This window comes from Cynocephalus volans, chromosome 16 (assembly GCF_027409185.1).
Source record: "Cynocephalus volans isolate mCynVol1 chromosome 16, mCynVol1.pri, whole genome shotgun sequence".
Taxonomy (NCBI): domain Eukaryota; kingdom Metazoa; phylum Chordata; class Mammalia; order Dermoptera; family Cynocephalidae; genus Cynocephalus; species Cynocephalus volans.
The window spans coordinates 63,611,291-63,635,486 of NC_084475.1; the positions used below are offsets into that span (position 1 = coordinate 63,611,291).

The 24,196-nt window shown below is 38.1% G+C and overlaps 1 protein-coding gene and 1 pseudogene across 1 annotated transcript; both read left to right on the top strand.

The window, feature by feature from the left end:
• The first annotated feature begins 460 nt into the window (after window positions 1-460).
• On the top strand, window positions 461-6,526 carry KLHL9 (kelch like family member 9). Its single transcript, XM_063080655.1, has 2 exons — window positions 461-2,838; window positions 6,416-6,526. The coding sequence occupies exon 1, from the start codon at window positions 978-980 to the stop codon at window positions 2,829-2,831; it is 1,854 nt and encodes a 617-aa protein (XP_062936725.1). The 5' UTR covers window positions 461-977; the 3' UTR covers window positions 2,832-2,838; window positions 6,416-6,526.
• Window positions 6,527-9,582: 3,056 nt separating this feature from the next.
• LOC134365278 (U2 spliceosomal RNA) lies at window positions 9,583-9,748 on the top strand (annotated as a pseudogene).
• The last annotated feature ends 14,448 nt before the right edge of the window (window positions 9,749-24,196 follow it).

The following is a 24,196-nucleotide window of genomic DNA, read 5'->3' on the forward strand; positions in this document are numbered from 1 at the left end:
GTCACAATTTAGTAGAGAGACAAATACGATATATTTCAAATGATTAAAAATTTTGAAAGTATAAGTCCAAATTATAATTGTCTACTAAACTGTGTGAGATGAAAATTATAAAATATTTCATAGAGAAAAAAATTTAGGCACCCTCCCCCTACTCCTTCCACCAGGTTTCCTTTCAATTTATACAAAAGCCGCATTTAGCGAAAAATTTATACCGAACGCACAGCATACTATGTCCGTACACTCACCTCGGCCTATTTAGTCTCACATACACTGCGACGCTAGGAGGTCTCGCTGGCGCCCACCCCACACAGCTCGGCGCCCCCCGCAACTCCCCCGCAACTTCTTCTCCTCCCCATTCGCTCGCACACTGGCGAGGTCGGGCCGCGCAGCCGCAGTAGCTGCCGCGGCCGCTGCTAGCCCGGGGAATCCTGGGACTGAATCTTTCCGGAAAGGGAGCTCAGCTCGGCGTACGGTGTTAGGCCGGTCTCCAGGCCCAGGCTCAGGCCCAGGCTTGCGTTCCAGGCCCTTGCTCGAAGACAGGCCGGTGGCCGCGGCGACGCTCAAGAGACAGCGAAGGACGCAGCGGAGCACTCGCTGAGGTGCCCGGCCTCGCCCCCGAGCGAGCCGCGGAACCGCAGTACGTGGCGGCGCCTCCCCCTTGTTCCCAAGCGGAACTGCTGAAGCAGCGGCAGCGCAGGCCGGACAGACGAGGTGAACCGGGTCATTTAACTGCCTTCAGGGGATGATTCAGCTGCATCATAATCAGATTTGAGATCCACAGCCCTTTGTGGTCCTGCTACAGGACGATTTTCAGTGGATGAGTGACCGGTGTGCCCTGAGGTGTGCCACAGTGACTGCTTGCCCTTGATAAGGAAAACGAGCATTCCTACCCTTTGGACACCTCGTTTCCTGTAAAACATTCAGGTTATAAATCTCTTTCTTTGGCATACATCTTTGTGCGAGAGGAAGGCTTTCACATGAAAGTGTCTCTTGGTAACGGCGAAATGGGCGTCTCTGCCCATTTGCAGCCTTGCAAGGCAGGAACCACACGGTTTTTTACCAGCAATACGCATAGTTCAGTGGTGTTGCAAGGCTTTGATCAGCTTAGAACAGAAGGATTGCTTTGTGATGTGACCCTGGTACCAGGTGATGGAGATGAAATCTTTCCTGTCCACAGAGCTATGATGGCGTCTGCTAGTGATTATTTCAAGGCTATGTTCACGGGTGGAATGAAAGAACAAGATTTAATGTGCATTAAGCTTCATGGCGTGAACAAGGTTGGTCTGAAAAAAATCATTGATTTTATTTATACTGCAAAACTTTCTCTTAATATGGATAATCTTCAGGACACACTTGAAGCTGCCAGCTTTTTACAAATTTTACCTGTTTTGGACTTCTGTAAAGTGTTTCTTATATCAGGAGTTTCTCTAGATAACTGTGTTGAGGTTGGGCGAATTGCTAACACCTACAATCTTATAGAAGTGGATAAATATGTTAACAATTTCATCCTGAAGAACTTTCCTGCTTTATTGAGTACCGGGGAATTTCTAAAACTTCCATTTGAACGGCTTGCCTTTGTGCTTTCCAGTAATAGTCTTAAGCACTGTACTGAACTTGAACTTTTCAAGGCTGCCTGTCGCTGGCTAAGGTTGGAAGACCCTAGGATGGACTGTGCTGCAAAATTAATGAAGAATATTCGATTTCCACTGATGACACCACAGGACCTCATCAATTACGTTCAGACAGTAGATTTCATGAGAACAGACAATACCTGTGTTAATTTGCTTTTGGAAGCCAGCAATTACCAAATGATGCCATATATGCAGCCAGTGATGCAGTCAGATAGAACTGCCATTCGATCTGACTCTACTCACTTGGTTACATTAGGAGGAGTTTTGAGGCAGCAGCTGGTTGTCAGTAAAGAATTACGGATGTATGATGAAAGGGCACAAGAGTGGAAATCTTTAGCCCCCATGGATGCTCCTCGTTACCAGCATGGCATTGCTGTAATTGGAAACTTTCTTTATGTAGTTGGTGGTCAAAGTAATTATGATACAAAAGGAAAAACTGCTGTCGATACCGTTTTCAGATTTGATCCTCGATATAATAAATGGATGCAGGTTGCATCATTAAATGAAAAGCGCACATTCTTCCACTTGAGTGCCCTCAAAGGACATTTGTATGCAGTTGGTGGGCGCAGTGCAGCTGGTGAACTGGCCACAGTAGAATGTTACAACCCAAGAATGAATGAGTGGAGCTATGTTGCAAAAATGAGTGAGCCCCACTATGGCCATGCTGGAACAGTGTATGGAGGCTTAATGTATATTTCAGGAGGAATTACTCATGACACTTTCCAAAATGAGCTCATGTGTTTTGACCCAGATACAGACAAATGGACACAGAAGGCTCCAATGACTACAGTCAGAGGTCTGCATTGTATGTGTACAGTTGGAGACAAGCTCTATGTCATTGGTGGCAATCACTTCAGAGGAACAAGTGATTATGATGATGTCCTAAGCTGTGAATACTATTCACCAACCCTTGACCAGTGGACACCAATTGCTGCTATGTTAAGAGGTCAAAGTGATGTTGGAGTTGCTGTCTTTGAAAACAAAATCTATGTTGTTGGTGGATATTCTTGGAATAATCGTTGTATGGTAGAAATTGTCCAGAAATACGACCCAGAAAAAGATGAGTGGCATAAAGTTTTTGACCTTCCAGAGTCACTTGGTGGCATTCGAGCTTGTACCCTCACAGTTTTTCCACCGGAAGAAAACCCTGGGTCACCTTCTAGAGAATCACCTCTTTCAGCACCTTCAGATCATTCTTAGGTCTAAGGTATAATACAGTGAATCAGGGATGATCTCATACTTCCCCTTCAGTTGTATCTTCTTACAATGATTGGTACAGTTATTAGATAGAAAGGTAGCTGATGTTACTTGTCTTGTTTGGCTTAGTATGTTTATCAAATGGTTAACAGATAACATTCTGAAAACGTATTCATAGCTAGCTTTTAACATGAAAAAAGATATGTAGAAAACTTTAGATGTCTTTTTGTGGTATTATATGAGTCAAATTTTGGGTGACTGTAGTAAATATATAATTATTTTCATTATGCTTCAACGTTTAAAGTTTTCATCTTTGACTAGAAAACATCAAAGGGAGGCCACCTGCTCTAACCTAAAACAATAAACAAGGGGTTGCCAAGTATTGTTAGCTACCTCCCTCTTTTCATAGAGTTTTTGACATATCTGTCAATTCATTAGTTTGTGTAGTTGCATTCAGAATATGTGAAGTTTCTTAGGCAGGAAGGAGAAATAATAAAAATATTAACTAGAAAAAACAGTATAGCCCTAAGTCAGGGTTTGATCTCTCTCTCTCTCTCTCTCTCTCTCTCTCTCTCTCTCTCTCTCTCGCTCTCTCGCTCTCTCTCTCTCTCTCTCTCTCCCCCTCTCTCCCTCCCCCTGCCTCTCTCCCCACTTCCTCCCTCCCTCCCCCTGCCTCTCTCCCCACTTCCTCCCTCCCTCCCAGCCTTAACATATATATGTATATATGTCTCTTGAGAGAGGGAGAGAAAATATACACTCACACACAGTACAAATGCATATGCACACATACACATACACATACAATTTTAAAATTGATCGGCACTTCAACTATAATGAAACTGTTTTGAAACTTAAGTTTTTTTCTTCAAAAAGCAGCTGTTTTTATTCAAATGGCAATTCAGTACCAGAGAATGAATGTCTATATAGCCATTCTGCATTTAGATCGATAAGGGCTACAACATAAATTGACAACCAAATTTGTCATTTGACTAAGTTGTTACTGCAGATGAAGCTTACATTACGTTTTCTGCTTTTGTGTATTGTTTTCTGTAGAGTTACTTTTATACAGAGAATTGCTTTGCTCAGTAAATTTAAGCTCTGCTTTTCTCACCTTTTTGTTCAATAAAATTTATGATATGAAAAAAATAAAAAATATTCTGAATAAAGCTATAGGATTTTAAGTTCAGTCTCCCAACTTAGTCATCCTAACACAATTTTATTTTGTGATTTGGGGTGATTACCCTGGTGCTGCTCCAGCCCATGTGCATCCTGAGCTGTGTGATCTTCTTCAAGGCTATGAGCAAGCAGGAGATACACTCTCTTCTGCATCAGATCAGAAAAATGTCCTTTTGAACATGTCTCAAGGACAAGACCAACTTCAGATTCCCTAAGCAGCCAGCTACAGAAAGCATAAAAACACCTTTGTCTTGCAGGCAGTACTAAAGTAAATCTTCAGCCTCTTCAATTCCGAGGTTATCTCTACTGGTTGAAAACCACATGGGGAGATTTTAATGGGACCTTCTGAGCAAATGAAATTATAGGAATCCTCTGTAATGAGTGATTTAGAAGAGGTACTTTTCTGGAGTAATTGTCCACCTGAAGAAAAATTTTTATATATACACATACATGTTTGTGTATATCCGTATACCTGGGAGATTGTCAGAATGTAAATCAGGAACAACTTTCTCATTATTGACAATCCCATAATAAAACTCAGGAACCAAGGCAAAAGGAATTGGCTCCCAGGGATTTGAACCTTACTGCCCATACAAGTGTTGATTCATTTTAATGCTTTTTTATGATTTCTGCATTGGCAGAAATTTTCATACTTTCTAATTTTTTTTAATGACTCAGTTTTTTACTAAAAATAGCACATTTCAGTACATTTAGGAAATAGAAAAAATAGATATTGCTGTTAACTTTGTGTATTGAATAAGCAAGAAATGGCATTTCAATCATTCCCTTGATTATTAATAAGGTTGAGTATTTGTATTTTGGGTATCTTTGATCAAATGTTCATGTTCTTTGCTTTTGTGATAACTATTGGAGTTGCTTTGTTTTTCATATCAATTATAGCATCTCTTTATATAATAAATATAAGTTAACTGGCCTTTGCTTGCATTTTTTTCCCGCAATTTATTATAGTTTTGCAAAGGCAGGGTTATTCAGTTAATTTTTGACATTAGATTTGTCCATCTTTTTTCATTTTGACTTTTGGGGGATAATTTTGCTACGGTCTCTTTTTTTTTATTTTTATTTTTTGTATTGATGTATTACTTTTTCAGTAACAATTCTGACATGACAAAGTGATCTGCTTGTCTTCTACTCTGTGCAAGTTTTTCTCTTTCCCTTGTTGGAAAAAGGTTTCTGCCTTTTAGTTTAGTTGCTCTGTAAACTAAGTATTGTTTAACCAGGTAAACTAATTGCTCTAATCTGCCACCTTCAGCCTTACACCACACCTTTCATCCTTTTACGTTCCAGTTTTCTGCAGTTGACAGCTCTCTTGGCAACCATAGAAATAGCTGACTGATGTTATGCTAATACTATTACTTAAGCCTGTAATTCCTTGCTTTTACAGATGGACATTTTAGGTGGCTTTGAAATGCTTGACTGGAAAGAGATTAACTTTCATAAGATGGTAATTTTTTAAAGAAAATTCAGACTAGGTGGAAAAATATATAAAGAAGAGGATAAAAACTACAAACACAAAGCATTCTGTTAACATTTCTTGTTTTGGTTTTTCTAAGTATTCAAAAATTAATATTTGTTAGCTTTTCTGATATAAAAATAAATTATGTCTATTACAGAAAGTTTAGGAAAATAAAAGTAAACAAAAAGTGTAAATTATCAGTGATTCCACATGCCAGAGATAACTTCTGTTAATACTGGTTATATTACACATATACATATGTACAGACATTTGTTAAATATTTTTCAAATATACCAGACCCTAAGTTAAAAGCTAAATGATGAAAAGAAATAACAAATGCAGCTTCCAAAGACACAGACTGCTATCATTATGACTTTTTCTGTTTTTAAAATCTGTATATTTTAGAAAATAATATGTAAGGTGTTTTTTTCCTAATTATCAAATGCATGCGCATTAAGAAAAACATTCCATTTTTATCCAGGAAAATTGGGACTTAATTTTTTTTACCACTTGCTAACAGTAGTAGTTATGTAGTTTAAAACTACACATTCACTACAGAAAGGAAACACAATAATATTCAATTTTTCTGGTTTGTAATTAAAATTATCTTAGTATAAAGACAAAATATGCTCCAAAATTACATAAACATTCCATAAAGAGAATTAAAATCAATGTCCCATTCCCAGCTCAACCAATTGTTAACTGCTGAAAGACTTTATGGTAAATCGACCTCTCCAAGCTTCAGTTTCCTCATTTATTTATGGGGTTGGGTGCAGTCATTAATAATTGTATCTATATCAGAGTTGTAAGGAGATAATGTTATAAAATGATTAGCTAAGATGCACAGAGAAGCATTCAGTAAATAATAGTTGTTACTAGTAAAGTTGGCATTACCGTATAGTAATTTTTGACTTTATTTTTATTTTTATTTTTACAGGTTATTGCTCTTTGAAAGTGTGAAGTGTCTACACAATATTTCATTCCATGAGCCATGTCATAATTTTTTCCATTTCCCTATGTGTAGATATTTAAACATCTACCCCAAATTTTCACCATTATATAAAAAAAGATTTAATATCTTAACATAAAATGTTGCCCATATCTATTATCTTGTGATAAATTCTAAGTAAAATCTGATTCAAATAGAGTAAACTTTTTCAGGTTCTTAAAACATACTTCCAGGAGTGTACCAATATGCCATGAGAACTGTGTTTAGTAACTATTTCAAAGGAAATCTTTGCAGTTCTAGTTATTTTATTGTTTGGATTTACATTTCTTTAATTACTGGTAACAATTTTTTGTTTATGGAGCATGTGTATTTTTCTCCTTTTCATATGTGAATCATTTGTTCCTGTCTTTTCTTTAATTGTACTGTTTGCTATAAAGACTTTTCCTTAATTTATGGTACTTTTATGCAGGAGGGGCTATTCAATTTAATGTGACCAAATATGTCCTTTTTTGCATTTTGACATTTTGGTGATAATTTTGCTGTTTTTCTTTTTACATAGTACTGATATATTCCTTGTTCTTGATCCTATAGCTTTGTCAGTGCTAGTTCTTGACATGTTAAAGGTGGCATTTTCTCCTCTCCTGTTCAAGTAGCTTTGTAATGCAGTGAAATTAGTTTTTTAATGCTTTCTTGCATTTTTTTTTCCATCATGAGGTGGTATAATTATCTCAGTATTTTATGTCTTTGTTATTGACACAACTTTCTACTAGACCTTTGGTATAAAATCTAATGCATGTTTTTGAGTTATTATCCAATTATTCTATAACTACTTTTTGAATAATCTTCATTTTCTTACTAAATTCTTATGCTTTAAAAAATCATATAATAAAATCTTATTTATAATATGGGTAATTGAGGGTCTTTTTCTTCAGTTCCAATGATATTTTATTCAAGTTGTCTTTGGTATATAGGTTTCTTTTTTAATAGGATTTTGTTTTCATATAATCTGTTGGCAGCAGTGGGAAATACATGGTTTTGGCATATTGGTTTTCTGTCTATATTACTGACTCAATTCTTAGAGTTTTTTGGGTGGATTCTCTTGTGTTTTGACCTTAAAGAATCATATTGTAAAAACCTGTTTTATAGTATTTTATAAATTAAAGCATTGGTTTATTCTTCCAGCAAAATTATGGTAGTGACACAAGGCATTGTGTCTGATGGTAATTTTTAAGGGATAATTGTAGTTTTCGAATTTCTTTGTAAAGGAAAATATTCTTGATCTTCTTCATGAAGTATCACATTAATTGGGAATATTAAAAAATTAGGAATGCGTGTCTTCGTCACAAATACTTGGCAAAATTTATTGGTAGCATTTTAATTTTTCTCTGTCAAATACTGAAGAAGAGTTTGTTTTTTAACTGTTCCCTACTTTGGGTTAGAATCACCCTCATATATTGCTGGAGTGCATTATCAGTTGGTATAAACAGTTTAGAAAGCAATTTGGCAAGAGCAGCCAAATGATCTTCCAAGTTTCATATCTTTGAACAGTAAGTGTATTTCGGGAATTAATAAATGACAAAATAAGTAACCCAGAAAATGGTCATCTGAGCATGGCATTACAGTATTATTATTTGACTCCTAATATGACCCCATCAGCTTTCCATAAAAATTCTTTTAAAAATGGAAGTCTTTGGAATTCTTCCCACCCTGATTTTGATACTTTGTCTGTGTTGAACATATATTTGAATGGCTGAATGATGGTTAAAACAAAAGACTTAAATATGCACACACTGAAGAACTGTTGAAGTTGTGTTCGTTAACCAAATGCATTAATACACAACAATTGGTGGTTCTGTTGTTGTTGTTTTTCAATTTTATTTATATTTATTTTTGTGGGGTTCAGTGTGTTGTTTTAAAACATGCATATACTGCACAATGATTCACTTAGGGTAGATAGCATAATTTTGTACCCATTAGCCCCTCACACTCCTCTCCCTCCCCACCCCCTCAGTCTCTGGTAACCATTATACTACTCTCTACTTCTATGGAAACCACTTCTTTTTTTTAGATTCTACATATGAGTGAGACATGCGGTATTTGTCTTTCTGTGACTGACTTCACTTAACATGATGGTTTCCAGTTCCATCCATGTTGCTGCAAGTGATAGGATATCATTTCTTTTTATAGCTGAGTAGTATTCCATTGTATGTATGTGCCACAGCTTTTTTATCCGTCATCTGTTGATGGGCATTTAGGTTGATTCCATCTCTTGGCTATCATCAATAGTGTTGTGATGATATGGGAGTGCAGGTGTCTTTTTGATATATTGATTTCATTTCCTTTGGGTATATACCCAGTAATGGGATAGCTGGGTCATAAGGTAGATCTGTTTTTAGTTCTCTGAGGAACCTCCATACTGTTTTCCACAATGGCTGTACCAATTTACATTCCCACAAGTATAGGAGGGTTCCCTTTTTTTGGCATCCTCTCCAGCAATTGTTATTTTCTGTCTTGTTCATAATAGCCATTCTAACTGGGATGAGATATCTCATTTGCATTTCCCTGATGATTAGTGATTTTGAGCATTTTTTCATGTGCTTTTTGGCCATTTGTGTGTCCTCTATTTTCCTGATAACAGTCTCTGATATCCTTTATTTTCCTGATAACTGCTTTCTAGGGGCTAATGTTATTCTACCATCTACTGGTTAAAATAGAAAGTCCTTGTTTAGATATATGACACTATCTCCTTTAAACAAAACAACAGTAATAACAAAAACTAGCAGAAATTTTTATAGGGTATGTGAAAGTTCAAAGTTGTCAGATCATATCAATTATATAAGTAAATATAAAAAATATGTGGTGATTCTTGGTATATAGTAGGTCAAATAGTCAAAGAGAATATATTTTTTGACACCACGTACAGATTTGAGTTGCTTTCACATTTATTTTATTGATAATTCATATAATTTGAATAGATAATCTGTAACATTTTATCCAGATTCTAAGTATTCACAACCACTACTCGCTGCCTTTTTTTCTTCCCCTAGTGGATTCCCCAAACCTCTTTTATTTTTATTTTTTAGCAGAGAGACTCATCAAAAGGACATTTACAAAATAAATCTTTTTAATAGCAGAAAGGTTGTAATGTGCAATATATCGCTTCTCGGCCTTTTGGCTAAGATCAAGTGTAGGTTGTAATATGCAATATATCCAGGTATAAGTAAATCTGATAACCTCATAATATTCTAAAGAGCTTTTTATATTGGTTTGCACATGTGGATATGAAGATCAAATCATTACTGCGGTAGCCACATAACTTTCACCTAGCCCACACAGAGACATACATACATAAGCACACACACATGTGAGATACAGAATGGCTCTGGACCAGATGATCCAAATTTTTCTTAGTACCATCCATGGGTTCAAAGGAAGCCTACTTCTTGGCTATGTGTGAACAGTCTACCCATTTCCTCATTCTCCAAAACATTGTCTCAGCAAAATATTCTCCTACATTGAGCGTTCTTTCCCTCGGGATCGATGTAACTGAAAACAGGTGATCTCTTAATAGTACCTCCTGAAGGGTATCAAGAGTGCACATATTCCCTATTTCTTTTCTGCATAGAGATGAAGGAACAGGGTCAGATTTCATGCAATCTCAGAAAAAGATAAGTAGAAAGCTGATGACAACAGTCAAGTGACCCAAGCTTCAGAAGTTTCACTTTGTACAGTCTTTTTTCCAATTCTAAATCTACAGAGTGTGCCTGGGTCTCTACTGGTACATCTTCTGGAAGGCTGTTACAGTAGAGCCTCACAACCTCTTACAAAAGAGGTTTATCATTCCTTACCTCGTTTCACCCAAGAGCCAGCCTGCAGCATAAACATTAGTTTGGGTGGAGGGCAGGTCTAACTTCTACTGATTCAAGCAACTTTATCTTATTTGGGGAGTAAAATTTATAACTTAGAAGTCAAAACATCTTCAAGCAAGGAATTAGTGATCATACAAACTTCTTTCTAATTAATGTTAAATCATGAATCAAAACATCCCCAATATGAAATCTGAATTTGTCAGTCAAATGTTTATATCTTTATACTAGGCAGTGTTTACTTTGGTTTTTTTATTATTATTAATCTCTTCACCCTTCTCCAGATGAGAAAAATCACAAATAGATTTCACAAAACCTTCAAAGCACAGTATTTGAAGCCATCACTTCAGCTCAAAGATTGGGGAAAGAGGGTTTTACAACCCTTGAGTCAGGCTGTCTATTAATGATCTCACCCATGCCCTGGATTGGCCATACTTTATCCTATAAGGGGTTTAGGTTATGAATTCTATTGACATTTTCACTTTGTTCACTTTCTGAGCTGTGATCTCTACACTTCCCATTCACCCTCACCACTTACCTGGTAGCTAGTCCAGCCAAATGCAACAGGTTCACGGCTATCATTTGGGAATACCTCTGTGTGCAGACCAAGATCAAGGAGATCCATCTCAACCCAATGTCTAGAAATCGGTTTTGGATGCCATGCTGAGGCACTTCCAGCTGGTCAAACCTCCCAGCTGACACCCTGCTTATGTGGAGATGTGAGTCTCTACTGGTACAGAAAAGATAGAGAAGCTCTATAGGACCTAGGGGGCAATCAAGATGACAGCTTTGAGAATGAGCTAAGGCTGCTGAAGCCTTGATCCTGCAGAGAGGTGGGAGCAGGAAGGGAGTGTCATTTAGGAGAATAACAGAATTGGAGCCATCTCACTATAGCTGCTAATCAGCTTTGAATTATAAACAAGTCACTAGCTGGATGTTTTACAAAAAAAAAAAAAAAAAAAAAAAATCATTAAAACATCTGATCATTCTACTGGTCCATAATCTCACTTCCCTGAGGTAGTTGTTATTCAGTGATGTTGCTGACCTGAAACCATTCTATTTGGAGCAGTGTGCAGTTTTAAGATCCTTAACCACAGAAATGACCAGGATGCTGTTAGGAAAATGGAGATGATGGTATCACGCACAAGAAAATGCACGAGCCCCCTACTCCTGTGCTCCATCTCTGCACAGAAACAGTGATTAACTTTCCTCCAGCACCCTTTACTGTCTCACTATCTCACTGCTGGATTTCAAGATCACAGAGAAAAATCTCAAACACTCCCATTTAATTCTAATAAGAGCCTTTGTCCATCTCCTACAAATGACAGCACCCCAGACCTAACCTATAGCACAATCCCAACAAATTGGAGCAAATCTATTCTCCTCTCCAAACTGTGCATTTAACCTGTAAAAACTGCTTTTATTAATTAATATCAAGGACAGTGCTGAAAAACATTGTTCTCTAACATCACAGACTAAGAGAAACTTGTTTTATATCTCTGATCATCCTCTTGCCTGAAGGATCTGGGCCACATGTTACTTAGATACAACAGAGCAGTAGCCCTGATTTCCAACCTGGATGCAAAGCTTCATATAGTGAGGTTTCATACACTACATTTCACATTTATACTAACATTATAGTCTCCAAGGAAACAGGAATGGGATTCTCTTTCTGAGTCCTATTTGTGAACACACTGCGATGTTCCTAACAGACCTAAACAATATTTCTAAAGGATTATATAGCCAATAACACTCAACCTTCGCAGCTTTTGAGTGATTGCTGTCTTCTTCCAATGACTACCCCAGCTCCACTGTATTCCTAGAACCTCTGGAATAAACAGTAGTTCACATGAATTATCTCAAACACTTTAATCACAGCTGATACCCTTTTACCCTATTTACTCCTTAGAATTATTCAGTCCGAGCCCAAATCCTATAAAAATCTCCTTCCCACTCCTTCCTCCTGAGCTTCATCATGGTTATTTATGGTGAGTGTTCCCACTTATTGCAGAGGTTAAGAAACATGACTTGGTTTGAGTACCAAGTCAAAATCACTAGGAAATCTGTTCTTAGAGGTCTCTATCTGATGGGTTTCTCTACAACTGCAGGAAAGGAAGAGGTGTGAGAGTCTCTAGAGAGAAAAGCACAATCTTCCATCCCCATCTGTGCTGTTAATTGTCAGAGGGAAGAGAATTTGGTGCTAATTTTTTATTCTAGAATGAGGAAGCTGGCAGATGCCCCTTTTACTTTATATATATACATAATAATTTTAACTATTTAAAAAATATCTGAAAGATTTTAGAAAATCTCCACTTCCTTCAACTAATGTGAAAAAAAGAAAATAAGGATGGGATATTTAGGTTTGTCTACAACGTCCTCATAGCTATAGTGGAGATATTTTGAATATTACAAATTCAGTGATGTAAAAACATCTTGTACCCAAATCCCTTGAAATGAGAAAAGCACCATCAGAAATACTAATTTTGAAGACTTTCTGTAAGGTTAAAGGCAGATTTGATAGACTTCATTTCTAAGAGCAGAAAACATACAACCTGAAACATGGGCATGACAAAAATCACTGCAGAGTAAGAGAAATTTGAGAGCGACACTGTGACAAATTGTATCCTCTAAAGATGTCCACAACAATATCTCCCACCCCACATGCACCATGAGAACTTTGCCATTTCTTTATCAAAAAGTTGAATCTAATTAGTCTCCCCTTAAATATGGGAAGGCTTTTGAATTGCTTGTAAAAATAATTTGTTGGAAATAGTCTTGTGTGACTTCCATGGTTATATTAGAGTTTATCAACTTTGTCAGCATTGACATTTGAGGCCAGATAAGTCTTTGTTGTGGAGCACTGTCCTATGCATTGTAAGCTATTTAGCAGCATTCCTGGACTTTATCCACCAGATCCCAGTATCAGCCCCCCTTACCAGTTGTCACCAGACATTGTCAAAAGTCCCCTGGAAGACAAAGTACTTCTCCTGCTGATAGTTTTAGATGTGCTGTCCCCACCAAAACTCATGTGGAAATCTGATCCCCATTGTGGCAGTGCTGGAAGCTGTTTGAGCCATGGGGGATGAGCCCTCATGACTGGATTAATGTTCTCCCTAGGTGGAGGGATTAATAAGCGAGTTCTTACTCTATTAGCTCCCATGAGAGCTGGTTGTTTAAAAGACCCTGTCACCTCCCCTCTCTCTCTCTTGCTTCCTTTTGCCATGTGATCTGCTTGTACCTGCCAGCTGCCTGCTGCCTTCCACCATGAGTAGAAGCAGCCTGAGGCCTGTACCAGATGCAGCTGTCCCAGAATCATAAGCCAAATAAACCTCTGTTTTTTATAAATTACCCAGTCTCAGATATTCTGTTATAGCAACACAAAACGGACTAATACACCTGCCATTGAGAACTGCTGGGTTAGGTCATAAAAAATGAAATTGCTTGCTCACCATACCACTCACTTTTGAGCCCTGGGTCACCATGTAAAAAGTGCAACTGTATTGAGTCTACCATGCGGTAGAAAAGCCAGGCCACAAAGAGAGGTGATGGAGAGGCATCAAGCACCAGCTGAGGTCCCAGCTGACAGATGGCATCAGACATAAGAGAAAGTACCTACCACTGTCAAGTCACCCCAGCTGTCCAGTGGGATGTGTTCCTAGCCAAGACCCTAGCTGTTGTGAAGCAAAACCTTTCCTTCTGTGCCCTATACAAATCCCTGACTTGCAGAATAAGACAGTTGTTATTTAGGGTGATACATTTTGGAATTTGTTTCAAAGGTACAGTAATGGAAACATAACTTTGGTGTTGGGAACGGAGCACTGAAATAAGTAAATAAATAAACAAACTCTGAATATCATACTGAGTACAGGACTGTAAAACCCTTTAAGACTTCAGAAATATCTAAGGTGGTGCTTCATAGACTCTTTCAAACAAAAGGCCTTCTATGTATCCTAAGGGAGAGCCTCACAGATCCTCTCTGTTAAACAACAGGGCTCTGGGAAACCAAGCTGTTGTCCCACAGCAGCCTCACTGGTAGTCCAAAGTGAATGGATATGTCTAATGGCACTCTTTATAAATTGATACACAGCAAACCCACAGAGTGTTCACAGTAATTACATTAGTTTATACTGGAAGTAACAGAGAACATACAAAATAAAGAAGTCTTTGGACCCCCAAACTTCCAGAAAGGAAGCAGGCTGAGAAGCCCATGCAATTACAAACATGAGTCACTTCTAGTAGAAAAGGAAGGATGACAAGATGACTTAAAAGGTAGAACCAAAAGTCCAGAGAGAAGAAAAAAATCAGTCTTGGAGAATAACTCTCAGAAAGTAGAACTGAGCCCACCTTGGAAAACTGACAGCTCCTGTTCTAATGGATAGCAGAATTAAAGTAGGCTGGTGATTGCTGTTTGTCTCTTGCATTCTCCCACGTTGAATGGAAATGTCTATTACTATTAGCTCATGCTTGTCTAAGACATTGTATGTTGGGAGTACAGGAAAAAATAACCTCTGTATGTAGATTATAGGTCTTCACATTGAGAAGAACTGCACTCATGGAATAGTGCTGGAGGAACTGCACTTAAAGACCTCCATCCAAACCTTGATTTCATTTATATGGTGAAACTCTGGATTTGGATCTTTTTCAAATGTCATGATGAGATGAGATTTGGGGAGGTCTTTAGAGGTAGTGAATGTATTTTACGTGTGAAAGAGTGTAATGTTTTGTGAACTATAGCAGACTGTATTTTCCAAAGATAGTAGCAACGACATCTTCCATTCCATGTATTTTTCTAGAATGTCAGAGGTCCTCCATCAAGAGATATACAGTCTAACTCCTCTTCCCCTGAATCAAAATGAGCTTGTGACAACTAGAATATGAGAATATGAGAAGTGCAATCACTCTGAGGATGTCATGCATCCAAGAAGCCCAGACCATATGGAGAGGCCTTGGGAAAGTGCTCCAGTTCACCTCAGCTGAGGTCCCAGCTAACAGACGTTAACAGGCACCATACATCTGGAAGAAGATAAACCCAAATTATCCACATTATTCTAGCCCCAAGCATCAAAATCCCCCGATTTTCCAGTCTTCCCAGCTGAAATCTGACACTGTGGAACAGAGAATAGCCATTCCTATTGTGTTTTATGCAAATTCCTAACCCACAGAATCTATGAACATAAAAGAAATGCTTTTCTTTTTTAAGCTACTAAAGTTTGGGATAATTTGTAACACAGCATTATTTACTGTAACATACTCTAGGTTCATAGTCAACTAATACAAGGAACAGAAATAAATATAATAATAATCGGTTGAGGAATTTCAGTTGGGATAGCAGGGCATGGTGGTTCCCATCCCTTACCTGCAGACAGCAAGAGAAATGGCAGTGGCTGTGACAGAGGACCACTTTCTAAACAATGTCACCAATCACCCTGGATTGGGCTCTTGGCAACAGTGCTAGGATTGAAGAGAAAAGAGGAAGATATTAAAGAAGAAAAATAAGAAGATATGAGTGATTGTTTTGAGTTTTTCAGTTAAGGAAGAAACAACAATGGAAATTACAAACTAGAAATTAATAACAAAAGGCATAGAAAGCACAATATGTTAAAAGAACATGTGGGGTATGGTCAAATTTATATTCAGTAGAAAATTTTAATTGTATGTTTATCTGATAAAAAAATTATAAATAAGTGATTTAAGCATTCAATTCAAGAAGCTGAGAAAAGAACAATAACAATAATAAAGTAGAAATAAGAATTTAATAATATAGAACTAGAAATGAATAAACTTGAAAAAAGCAATAGACTTGATTTTTTAAAAATCAAAAGATGGTTTCTTTAAAAGATCAATCTAGTATTAAAAACTTAGGTGAAATTAATTCAGAGGAAAAAGGAAAAATACTTTTGGGATAAGAAAGAAACTATACTCATATCTATAGATGCAGGAAAGATTTTTTTTAAGCTTTAAGGGAAAAAAGGTGTCCAAATTTATACCAATAAATTTTAAATTTAGATGAATAATACAATTTTCTTTGAATATATAAATAAACCTCTTGATGTCATAAATGGTAGTAAAATCTTTATCCTCTTGCCTGCAACACTCCCAAACAAAAGGCAACAGGTCTAGAGCTTTAAGTAACAAATTATTTATTTCTGCTATATAAACTGCTCCAGAGCATGAAAATAGATGTGAAGCTTCCCCAGTCATTCTGTGAAGATAAAACAACCCAGACATCAAAATGGAACACAATGAGATCTTAGCCTCATCTCATTTGTGAACTAAAGGCAACATTACTAGTAAATAAACATAAGCCAGCAGTTTATTAAAAATATACTACATCTGGCCCAAGTAAAATGAGGATAGCAAAAAACTAAGAAATTGTTTTAGCCTTATTTCAGTTGCAAATGACAGAGACACCCAAGAGAGTATGAGCAGAAAATAAAGATTCCTGCTCTCAGTAGCTAGGGGTGAGTGGTGCCTGCCTCAGAGCTCCTGTGATGTCATCGACTCAGCCTTCCGCCCTCCCTCCCTCTTTCTTCTCCCAGGTCATCTTCTCACTACCCTCCAATTTTCCTTTTCCCTGGCGCCTCCCAAAGCTAAAGGTAGGGAAAGAAGCCTTGTAGCCCGAGACTGGGAAGAGACAGGCGATTTAGCATAATGAGGAACTAGAGATGCTCCAGCCACAGGGGCAGACTCTGCTGCAGGAAGAGTCGCCTGTGAGCGAGAAAATTACTCTCAAAATCCTGATGCCCTCTGTCACGAGCTGTCAGAACAGGATACTGGAAATGACCGACCATCCACAGCCCAAACCAGGCATCAGAAGAGAATGGACCGAACAAAGAGAAGGAGCAGAAGACCGAGGTCGGCCTGGGGGTGAGCGGAATCGGGATCCCCGGCGCCGCCCCCGGGGAGAGAGCGCCGGTCCTGCGCCCCTGCAGCTTTCCTGCTGCAGAGCCTCGTGCCAGGGCCGCGCCCCGCAAGGCGTTTAACTGGGGAGGTGTCTGCACAGGCAGGCAGGAGAGGGCGCCGGCGGGGACCACCACGCCCGTCCCCGGCTTTGGGGACGGGGGCTGGAGGGCTGCTGGGGGGTGGGGGGTGTAGTCAAAGACCTGACTACAGATGAAACGGGGAGGGCAGAAAAAGGAGAACCAGAAGGCCAAGTAGAAATGATCAGAAAGTTTTTTGGAGTAAAAATTATTGATCAAATTGCACACTGGCCTATGACGATGCTTACTACACACACACACACACACACACACACACACACACACACACACACACACACACACTCACTTTTTTTTTTTTTTTTTTTTTGCGTCTGGCGAGTTGTTCTAATACCGCGCCCCAACCAACTGATCTAAGGGGCCAACCCTAAGGTGATGCTTACACTGTTAGCAGGAACTCTTCTTTCAGCTATCTAATCAGATCTGATAGAAAAAAAATAGCAAAAATAAATAAACAAAAAAAGTAAAAGTCATAAAGAAGACTATTGAAATTTGAATGTGTCGATTTGCTTCCAATATAATTTTCTCATTGCAAAGTACTTAAGAGTTACAACTTAAAGATGAGTTAATTATTTTTATATACAAGTTTTCCAAAATGTTGCTGACATTTTCTGTAATGATGATAGTTGTCAGTATTATGCTACCAAGTTGCTATATAATAAAATAAAAATAAAAAATAAACACAAATTATGCTTCCACAGTAAAGGTGATGTTTTAAACTTAAAAATTACAGAAACTTACTTTTCAAAAAGAGTGTTGCATTAGTGAGCAGTCACTTTGGAAATGTATATTTGGAAATACTTTCATCCTTGTGTGATTTTGTTAGCACCTACAAAGCCCTCATATTAAAAGATAGAAAAAGAAACTGAATTTTCTAACAGTTTAAAAATCTATCAAATGGAATATCTTCTGAATAATCAAAAACTGCAACCATTTGGGAAAGGAAAGAACAGAAACACCCTACTAGTGGATATCAAAAAGAACATTTCAAAATTGGTAGCTAGGTTTTAATACCATTAATTACTAAAATGAGATAACAAATCAAGAGATACTTTTTCTTTGATAACTAACTCAACCAAATATTGTCATTTTATGTCTTAACATTAATAATAACTTTTAAACATGTACAGAAATATATTGTACTAAGAAACAGATCTTCATTTTAACATATCACAAAGTGTAAAATAGAATTTTTTAAATCATTTAATAGGTTTTGATTCACTGGTGAATCCTTTCCTCTCTGATCAGGCACTGTCTCATGGACATTATACACCCACTTCTGGTTGGAAGTATACAGAGGTTTCCTAAGAAACCAGGTGAAATGGCCTACTCCACTAAGAATAATTTTCCCTGAGCAGATTAAATTTACAAAAAATAAAATACTCTTTCTGACCTATACAAGAAAAATAAGAAAGTAAATAATTCATAATTTAGACCTTGGAATCAGGCAAGTTCTTTCTCTTTTTTTAACAAGTTAAGAGAAAAACTCAGGAATTAAGGAAAAATATTTTGATACTCCAGGTAGTGCACTTCACTGACTTTCACTTGTACATGAAGTCCAGCAAGTAACTAATTTCACTGCTGCCCTTTCCGACTGCTTGTTGATTAAAGGGATGGTTGATGCAAACAGGCAGGGCCATGGTTAGGGATCAATTGGTTAAATGGCCTTCAACATTTTTCCAAAAAATGAAGAATAAATATTATTTTAGAAACATGTTTTGGACCGTTCTCTGAGGATTACAAGGTCTTTATTTCTCCTAAAAACAAAAACGAAGACAAAAACAAGAACAAAAAAAATCACAGATTTGCTTCTATTCGTCTGTGGGCAAAGGAAAGAGATTCCAGTTAAGTAAAATCCAGTTAAACTACAAGAAACTGGCATCATTAATTGAACAGTGTTCAAATCTAGCCATTTGTGTCCCTGAGAATACATGATTACTATCAAGGGTATGCAAACATATGAGTTTTGAGAAACTCATTTTACACAATCTCAACCTTGATAAATAAGCTTGCATAAAATTGAGTTACCTAAGAAGAGAGATGAAAGTTTGGCCCATCTCCATGCCCACTTCCATTCTCACATTTAGACCCTCTACTGCTTTACAAAAGAAAGTCTCTCCTACCCATCCCAAGCCTCACCATGGTGCATTGCCCCAGGGTGCAAAACCCCTGCAACATCAAACAGAGGTACAATTCTAGAAGGCTCAGTTCTTGAGAGAGGTCCCCTAGATGGAAAAGCAGAGAAGGCCACAGTAAGACCTTCATGCTTTATCAGTTACCTCCTCTCCTCGATCATCAGCCTCTTCCTTTTTAATGACCAGTTTGGATGAATATTTAATATGCTTGATTTTCAGCTTCTTTATCCTAAATACCAACATTTCTTGGCCTTACAACCACCTGTATTATCTTGTTTCTATCATCTGTTAATATCCAGACTTCTTGAATGCTCTCTCTAATATCTGTCCCTACTTCTTCAAATGCAGCTCATTTCTCCAGTCTCTCTCATGTGGATTCAGCCTCCCTGTTCTGAAATTGCTCAAGCTGAGGTTCACAATTCACTACATCGTACTGAGGTCAGAGCTCACTGACAGTCTGGGGTGGCTGACATCTCAGAAGCACCTGACACTTGTTACCACATCATCTATTTTCAGATCTGATACTCATTTGGCTTTCATGTCACCATCTTCTGATTTTCTGTTCCCCCTCCTCCTCCTCCTCTTTTCTTTGCTGACTACTTATTTTCATCTCAGGGAACTTGGGTGTTCCTAAAATTTCTGTGCTAGGCTCCACATTTTACCTTCTGCACACGCAGTCTCATCCTCCCAACAAGCTTCAAATGTCATCTCTATGATCCTAACTTCCATATGTGTGTCTTTACCCAGACTTTAGACCCATATTTCAACCTGTGACCCTGGAATATGTTCATATGGTTGTCCCAATTAGAAATTTAAATTCCACATATACAAAACCGAAGACATAATTTTCTCCCTTTCTTGCCCTTAAACCCTGCTCTTCTTCCTGTGTTCCCTGTGTCTGTGAATGGACTGGACCCCCATCATACTGCTGCCCCAGATAGAGACAGGGATGTTGTCCTTGAGTCCTCAGTCTTCTTGAAATCCCACACCCAATAAATCACACTCTCCTGTTGACGTCTGTAGCATCATCTATCTCATTCATGGCTACTCATCATCTGTAGAACAGCCTTTCTACATTAGGGGATATTCTCACCTTATGAAACATTTCTCTAGTTGTGATTATTTTAAAATATATTCACAAAATTTCTCATACTCTTCCTTTTGCCTACCCTCAACTATGTGCTGGATTTAGTGATTCCCACCTAATGAATACACACTATATGACTGAATCACGGTATGTAATTCCTAAGACTAGGTCATACAAGAATTTTCAATCTCCTCCATGTTTATCTCTTATATCACTCACCTTGGTAGAAGCCAGCTGCCCTGTTGTGAAGACATATCATAGAGCTTGGTGGAGAGGCCTGAGTGACTGTGATGAGGAACTGACACTTTGTGACAGTGGTCATGTGAGAGACCCATGTCAGAAGCACATCCTCCTGACCCAGTCAAGCCTTCAGATGAATGCAGCCCCAGCTGACATCTTGACTGCAACCTCATGAGAGCTCCTGAGCCCACTGAACCTGATCTCGAAATCTCGATTCTCAAAAACATGCCAATCTGAAGCACCTGTGTGAGATTTTGATCCTAAAGAATCCATGAGAAAATATAGGCTCTGGTTGGTGATGGTTCTATCTTTGCTGGCTGAGTTGGTGGTTTTCTATGGTGGGAAGTTCATTTTTTTGGCAAAGAAATGGCATTAGAGAATGGTAGTTCCTTTCAGTTTTTACTAGAGCAGGATCATCAAATGTGTTTTTTTGTTTGTTTGTTTGTTTTCCATCAGGGCAGTTCTCCAGCTTGATTTGTGGTATTTATTCTGGAGGCTTAGTCTAGAATACCAACATTGCTTGGTTCAAAAGCGTGCTTGTTTCAAAAGCATCCCAAAATTCAGCAAGCACCACATCTTTTTAATATGTCTGTTTAGTCACCAGTCTTACATTTAGCTATACTCTTTATACTAATACAATCTTGTAAATATCTTCCAAACCTATCGTCTATCTCACTGGGTATGATGACTATGTCCTGATGGGTCCACTTCCCTCCTTTCTACACAATATGTGCAACCAAACCCCAACCCACTTTTTCAAAGTGCAGCTGGAAGAATCTTTCTAACATGTATCTGGTTACATCAATGCTCTGCTTGAAACATTTCAGTATTTCCAGTGATCATTTCTGTGAATTATAATCCCTTAATTAGCTGCAAACCCTCTTATAATGCAACCCCTGCTTCCTACTTTAACTTCTGCTGTCCTCATTCTATGTATTTCTATGTATTTTCAAATCTTCTCTCACTTTTTGTTTCTACATGCTTTCTCTGTCCATTGCATGTTCAAATTTGCTGCTCCATGTTTCTGAAACACTTTGACAATCATGCCTTTATGTGGCTATTCCTGTGGATCCTTGAGATGCCAGTCAACGGTTGTTTCTCCTGAAAGTTTACCCTGAAACGCACAAGTCCTACATGCTCCCAGTATCCTGCACTTTCCCTGTCACGCTCCTCAGCTTTACTTTAATTGAATGCTCACTTGCCCATATCCACATTAGACTGGAAGCTCTGTGGCAGCAGGGAATGTGTCTACTTTCCTCATTGTACTGGGCAATCTTCATAGAGCCAAGAAATAGGAAGTTTTAGCTATGTTTGTTGAGATCTGAAGTTCCACAATTGTATATTTCACGCAATTGCTAAAACTGAATCAACAGCATCATGTGTAACTTCTCTAAGAAGCATAAGTAAAACTGAATTCACTTCAGCTGATATAATCCATGACAGGGTCTTGCCATCTCCTTCACAGCCTAAAAAGAGTTCCTGCCTAATTACTTGTTCCTTAGGGATATCTTCTCTGTCAGAGTGCTCCACTAAAGAAAGTAAAATCTTTATTTAATTTACCAATATATTGACAAGGACAGGTAAATTCAGGAAGCAAAGACAATAATAATAATTTTATTATTCATAAAATTATTCTATTTTATGAATAATAGAATTAACATTTCTTTTAGATTGGAAGGCAGATTAAAGGTTTAGGGGCAATTTGCATCTCTTTAAGAGTATGAGTAAGACACAACTCTTATGGACTTAACCCTTCACCCAACCCTCCCAAGCAAACAAACAAACTAACAAACAAAAAACCCAAAAGCCAGTGCTGACCATATTTATAAAGAATAAATTTTGAAAATATAGCAATTATCATGAGATAAATTTTCCTTATTACAAATTAAAAATGCAACTTCTTTATATTCAAAAGTAAAATTTCTTACTATTACTGAAAAACAATCTAAAATAATGACTCAATACATGTTATAACTGAAGCAGAAATAAAAGGCTTTCAACTGAGGTGAATATCTATAAACTGAAGTAGATGAGACACAATTGACCAAAATTCAGAAGAAATCTAAGTCGTCTTTCCAACTCCTGGGTTTTCTGATGTTTTTGTAACACAGAGAAAGCACTTACTGATTTTCACTTCTTAATTTCCCTCTGACCAGGTCCCTGACACAGCAGCTGTACACTCTCTTATCCAGACAGAGACTGCTTCCTGGGAATGCCCTTCACAGCCAGGCTGAAGTCTCCGTGCTGGGGGTCCCTTCCATCTCCTACACCGCACAGGGCTCCAGGACTCTACTGACTGATCAAGTCCAGAGGGATTTCAGCCCTTGTGCTGGAGAAGTTGGAGATCTGCTGGATCATCTCATGAGGAACAGAGGTGGCCTGAGCCTTTTGGAGTTTGCCACCATCCAGCTGCTCCAGGGGAAACCTAAAAAAATTCTTGTTCTTAAGACGGGAAAAAAGGAAGATTCTCCCAGCTGGGCACAGAACTGTGGAGGTCTCCTGCCTTGGCAGGTCATGGGTCTAGGCCAGGTCACAGCAAAGTGTGCAGAGAGAGCTGGGAAACTTGGTCCTCAGTGTCACCAGGGAAGAGGTAGCGTGGCTACTGGGGGGATGCAACAGGCCTGGTGGGGTCAGCATCAACCCAGCTGCTCTCAGCACCTTCTTGCATGTGAGAATCTTACACAGCGAGCCCGGGGTTATCAGGTTTTGTACTTATCCCAATTTGTTTCTACTTTTTTTCTTTTTGTCTTCTATTTATGAGCCTCAGATAATGTCATGACTTCAACATTTCACTTGTATTATTACAATGGAAGTTAAACACATTCATAGAAGATGAAAGAAGTCTCAATCCAAAACGATGTATTCATCCAAATGAGAACCAATGTTGAAATAAAAACCTGTCTCAATCTATATCTCTTTTTAAATTCTAATACTTGTACTTTGATCCTGGACACTGTTTCTACACTTCTTAAATTGCACTGAAATACAAGTTGCCTCGTCTCTCTGCATTTCCCTTTTTTAGAGGCTCATATGCTAGATTTGATATCTTCCATCTTTCTTTACAGGAGCCCTAGCTCATGCTTTTTTGACATAATCTACAGATAATAGTGGCATATAACAGGAACACCAAGAGTTAAGTCACATAGCTGTCTTCATTCTGTCACCAAAAATGTCCTGATTGCATATACATGATACACAATGCACTAGGCAATGTGGATTAGGGGAAAAGTAAGACAGGGATGCTACCTTCCAGGAAGAAGCAAAGACAGACAACAATGGCATGATTAGGACTAATTCAACACTAGCACACTCAGCACAGCTAAGAAGTCCTTAGAGATAGTGAAGAGGGGAATTAGGAGGCAACACAAGGCTCCACTTTGTAACAAAATCTGTGGCTCATGGGAAGTTAAATGACATCATGTTTTTGTTTCTTCTTCTAAAAA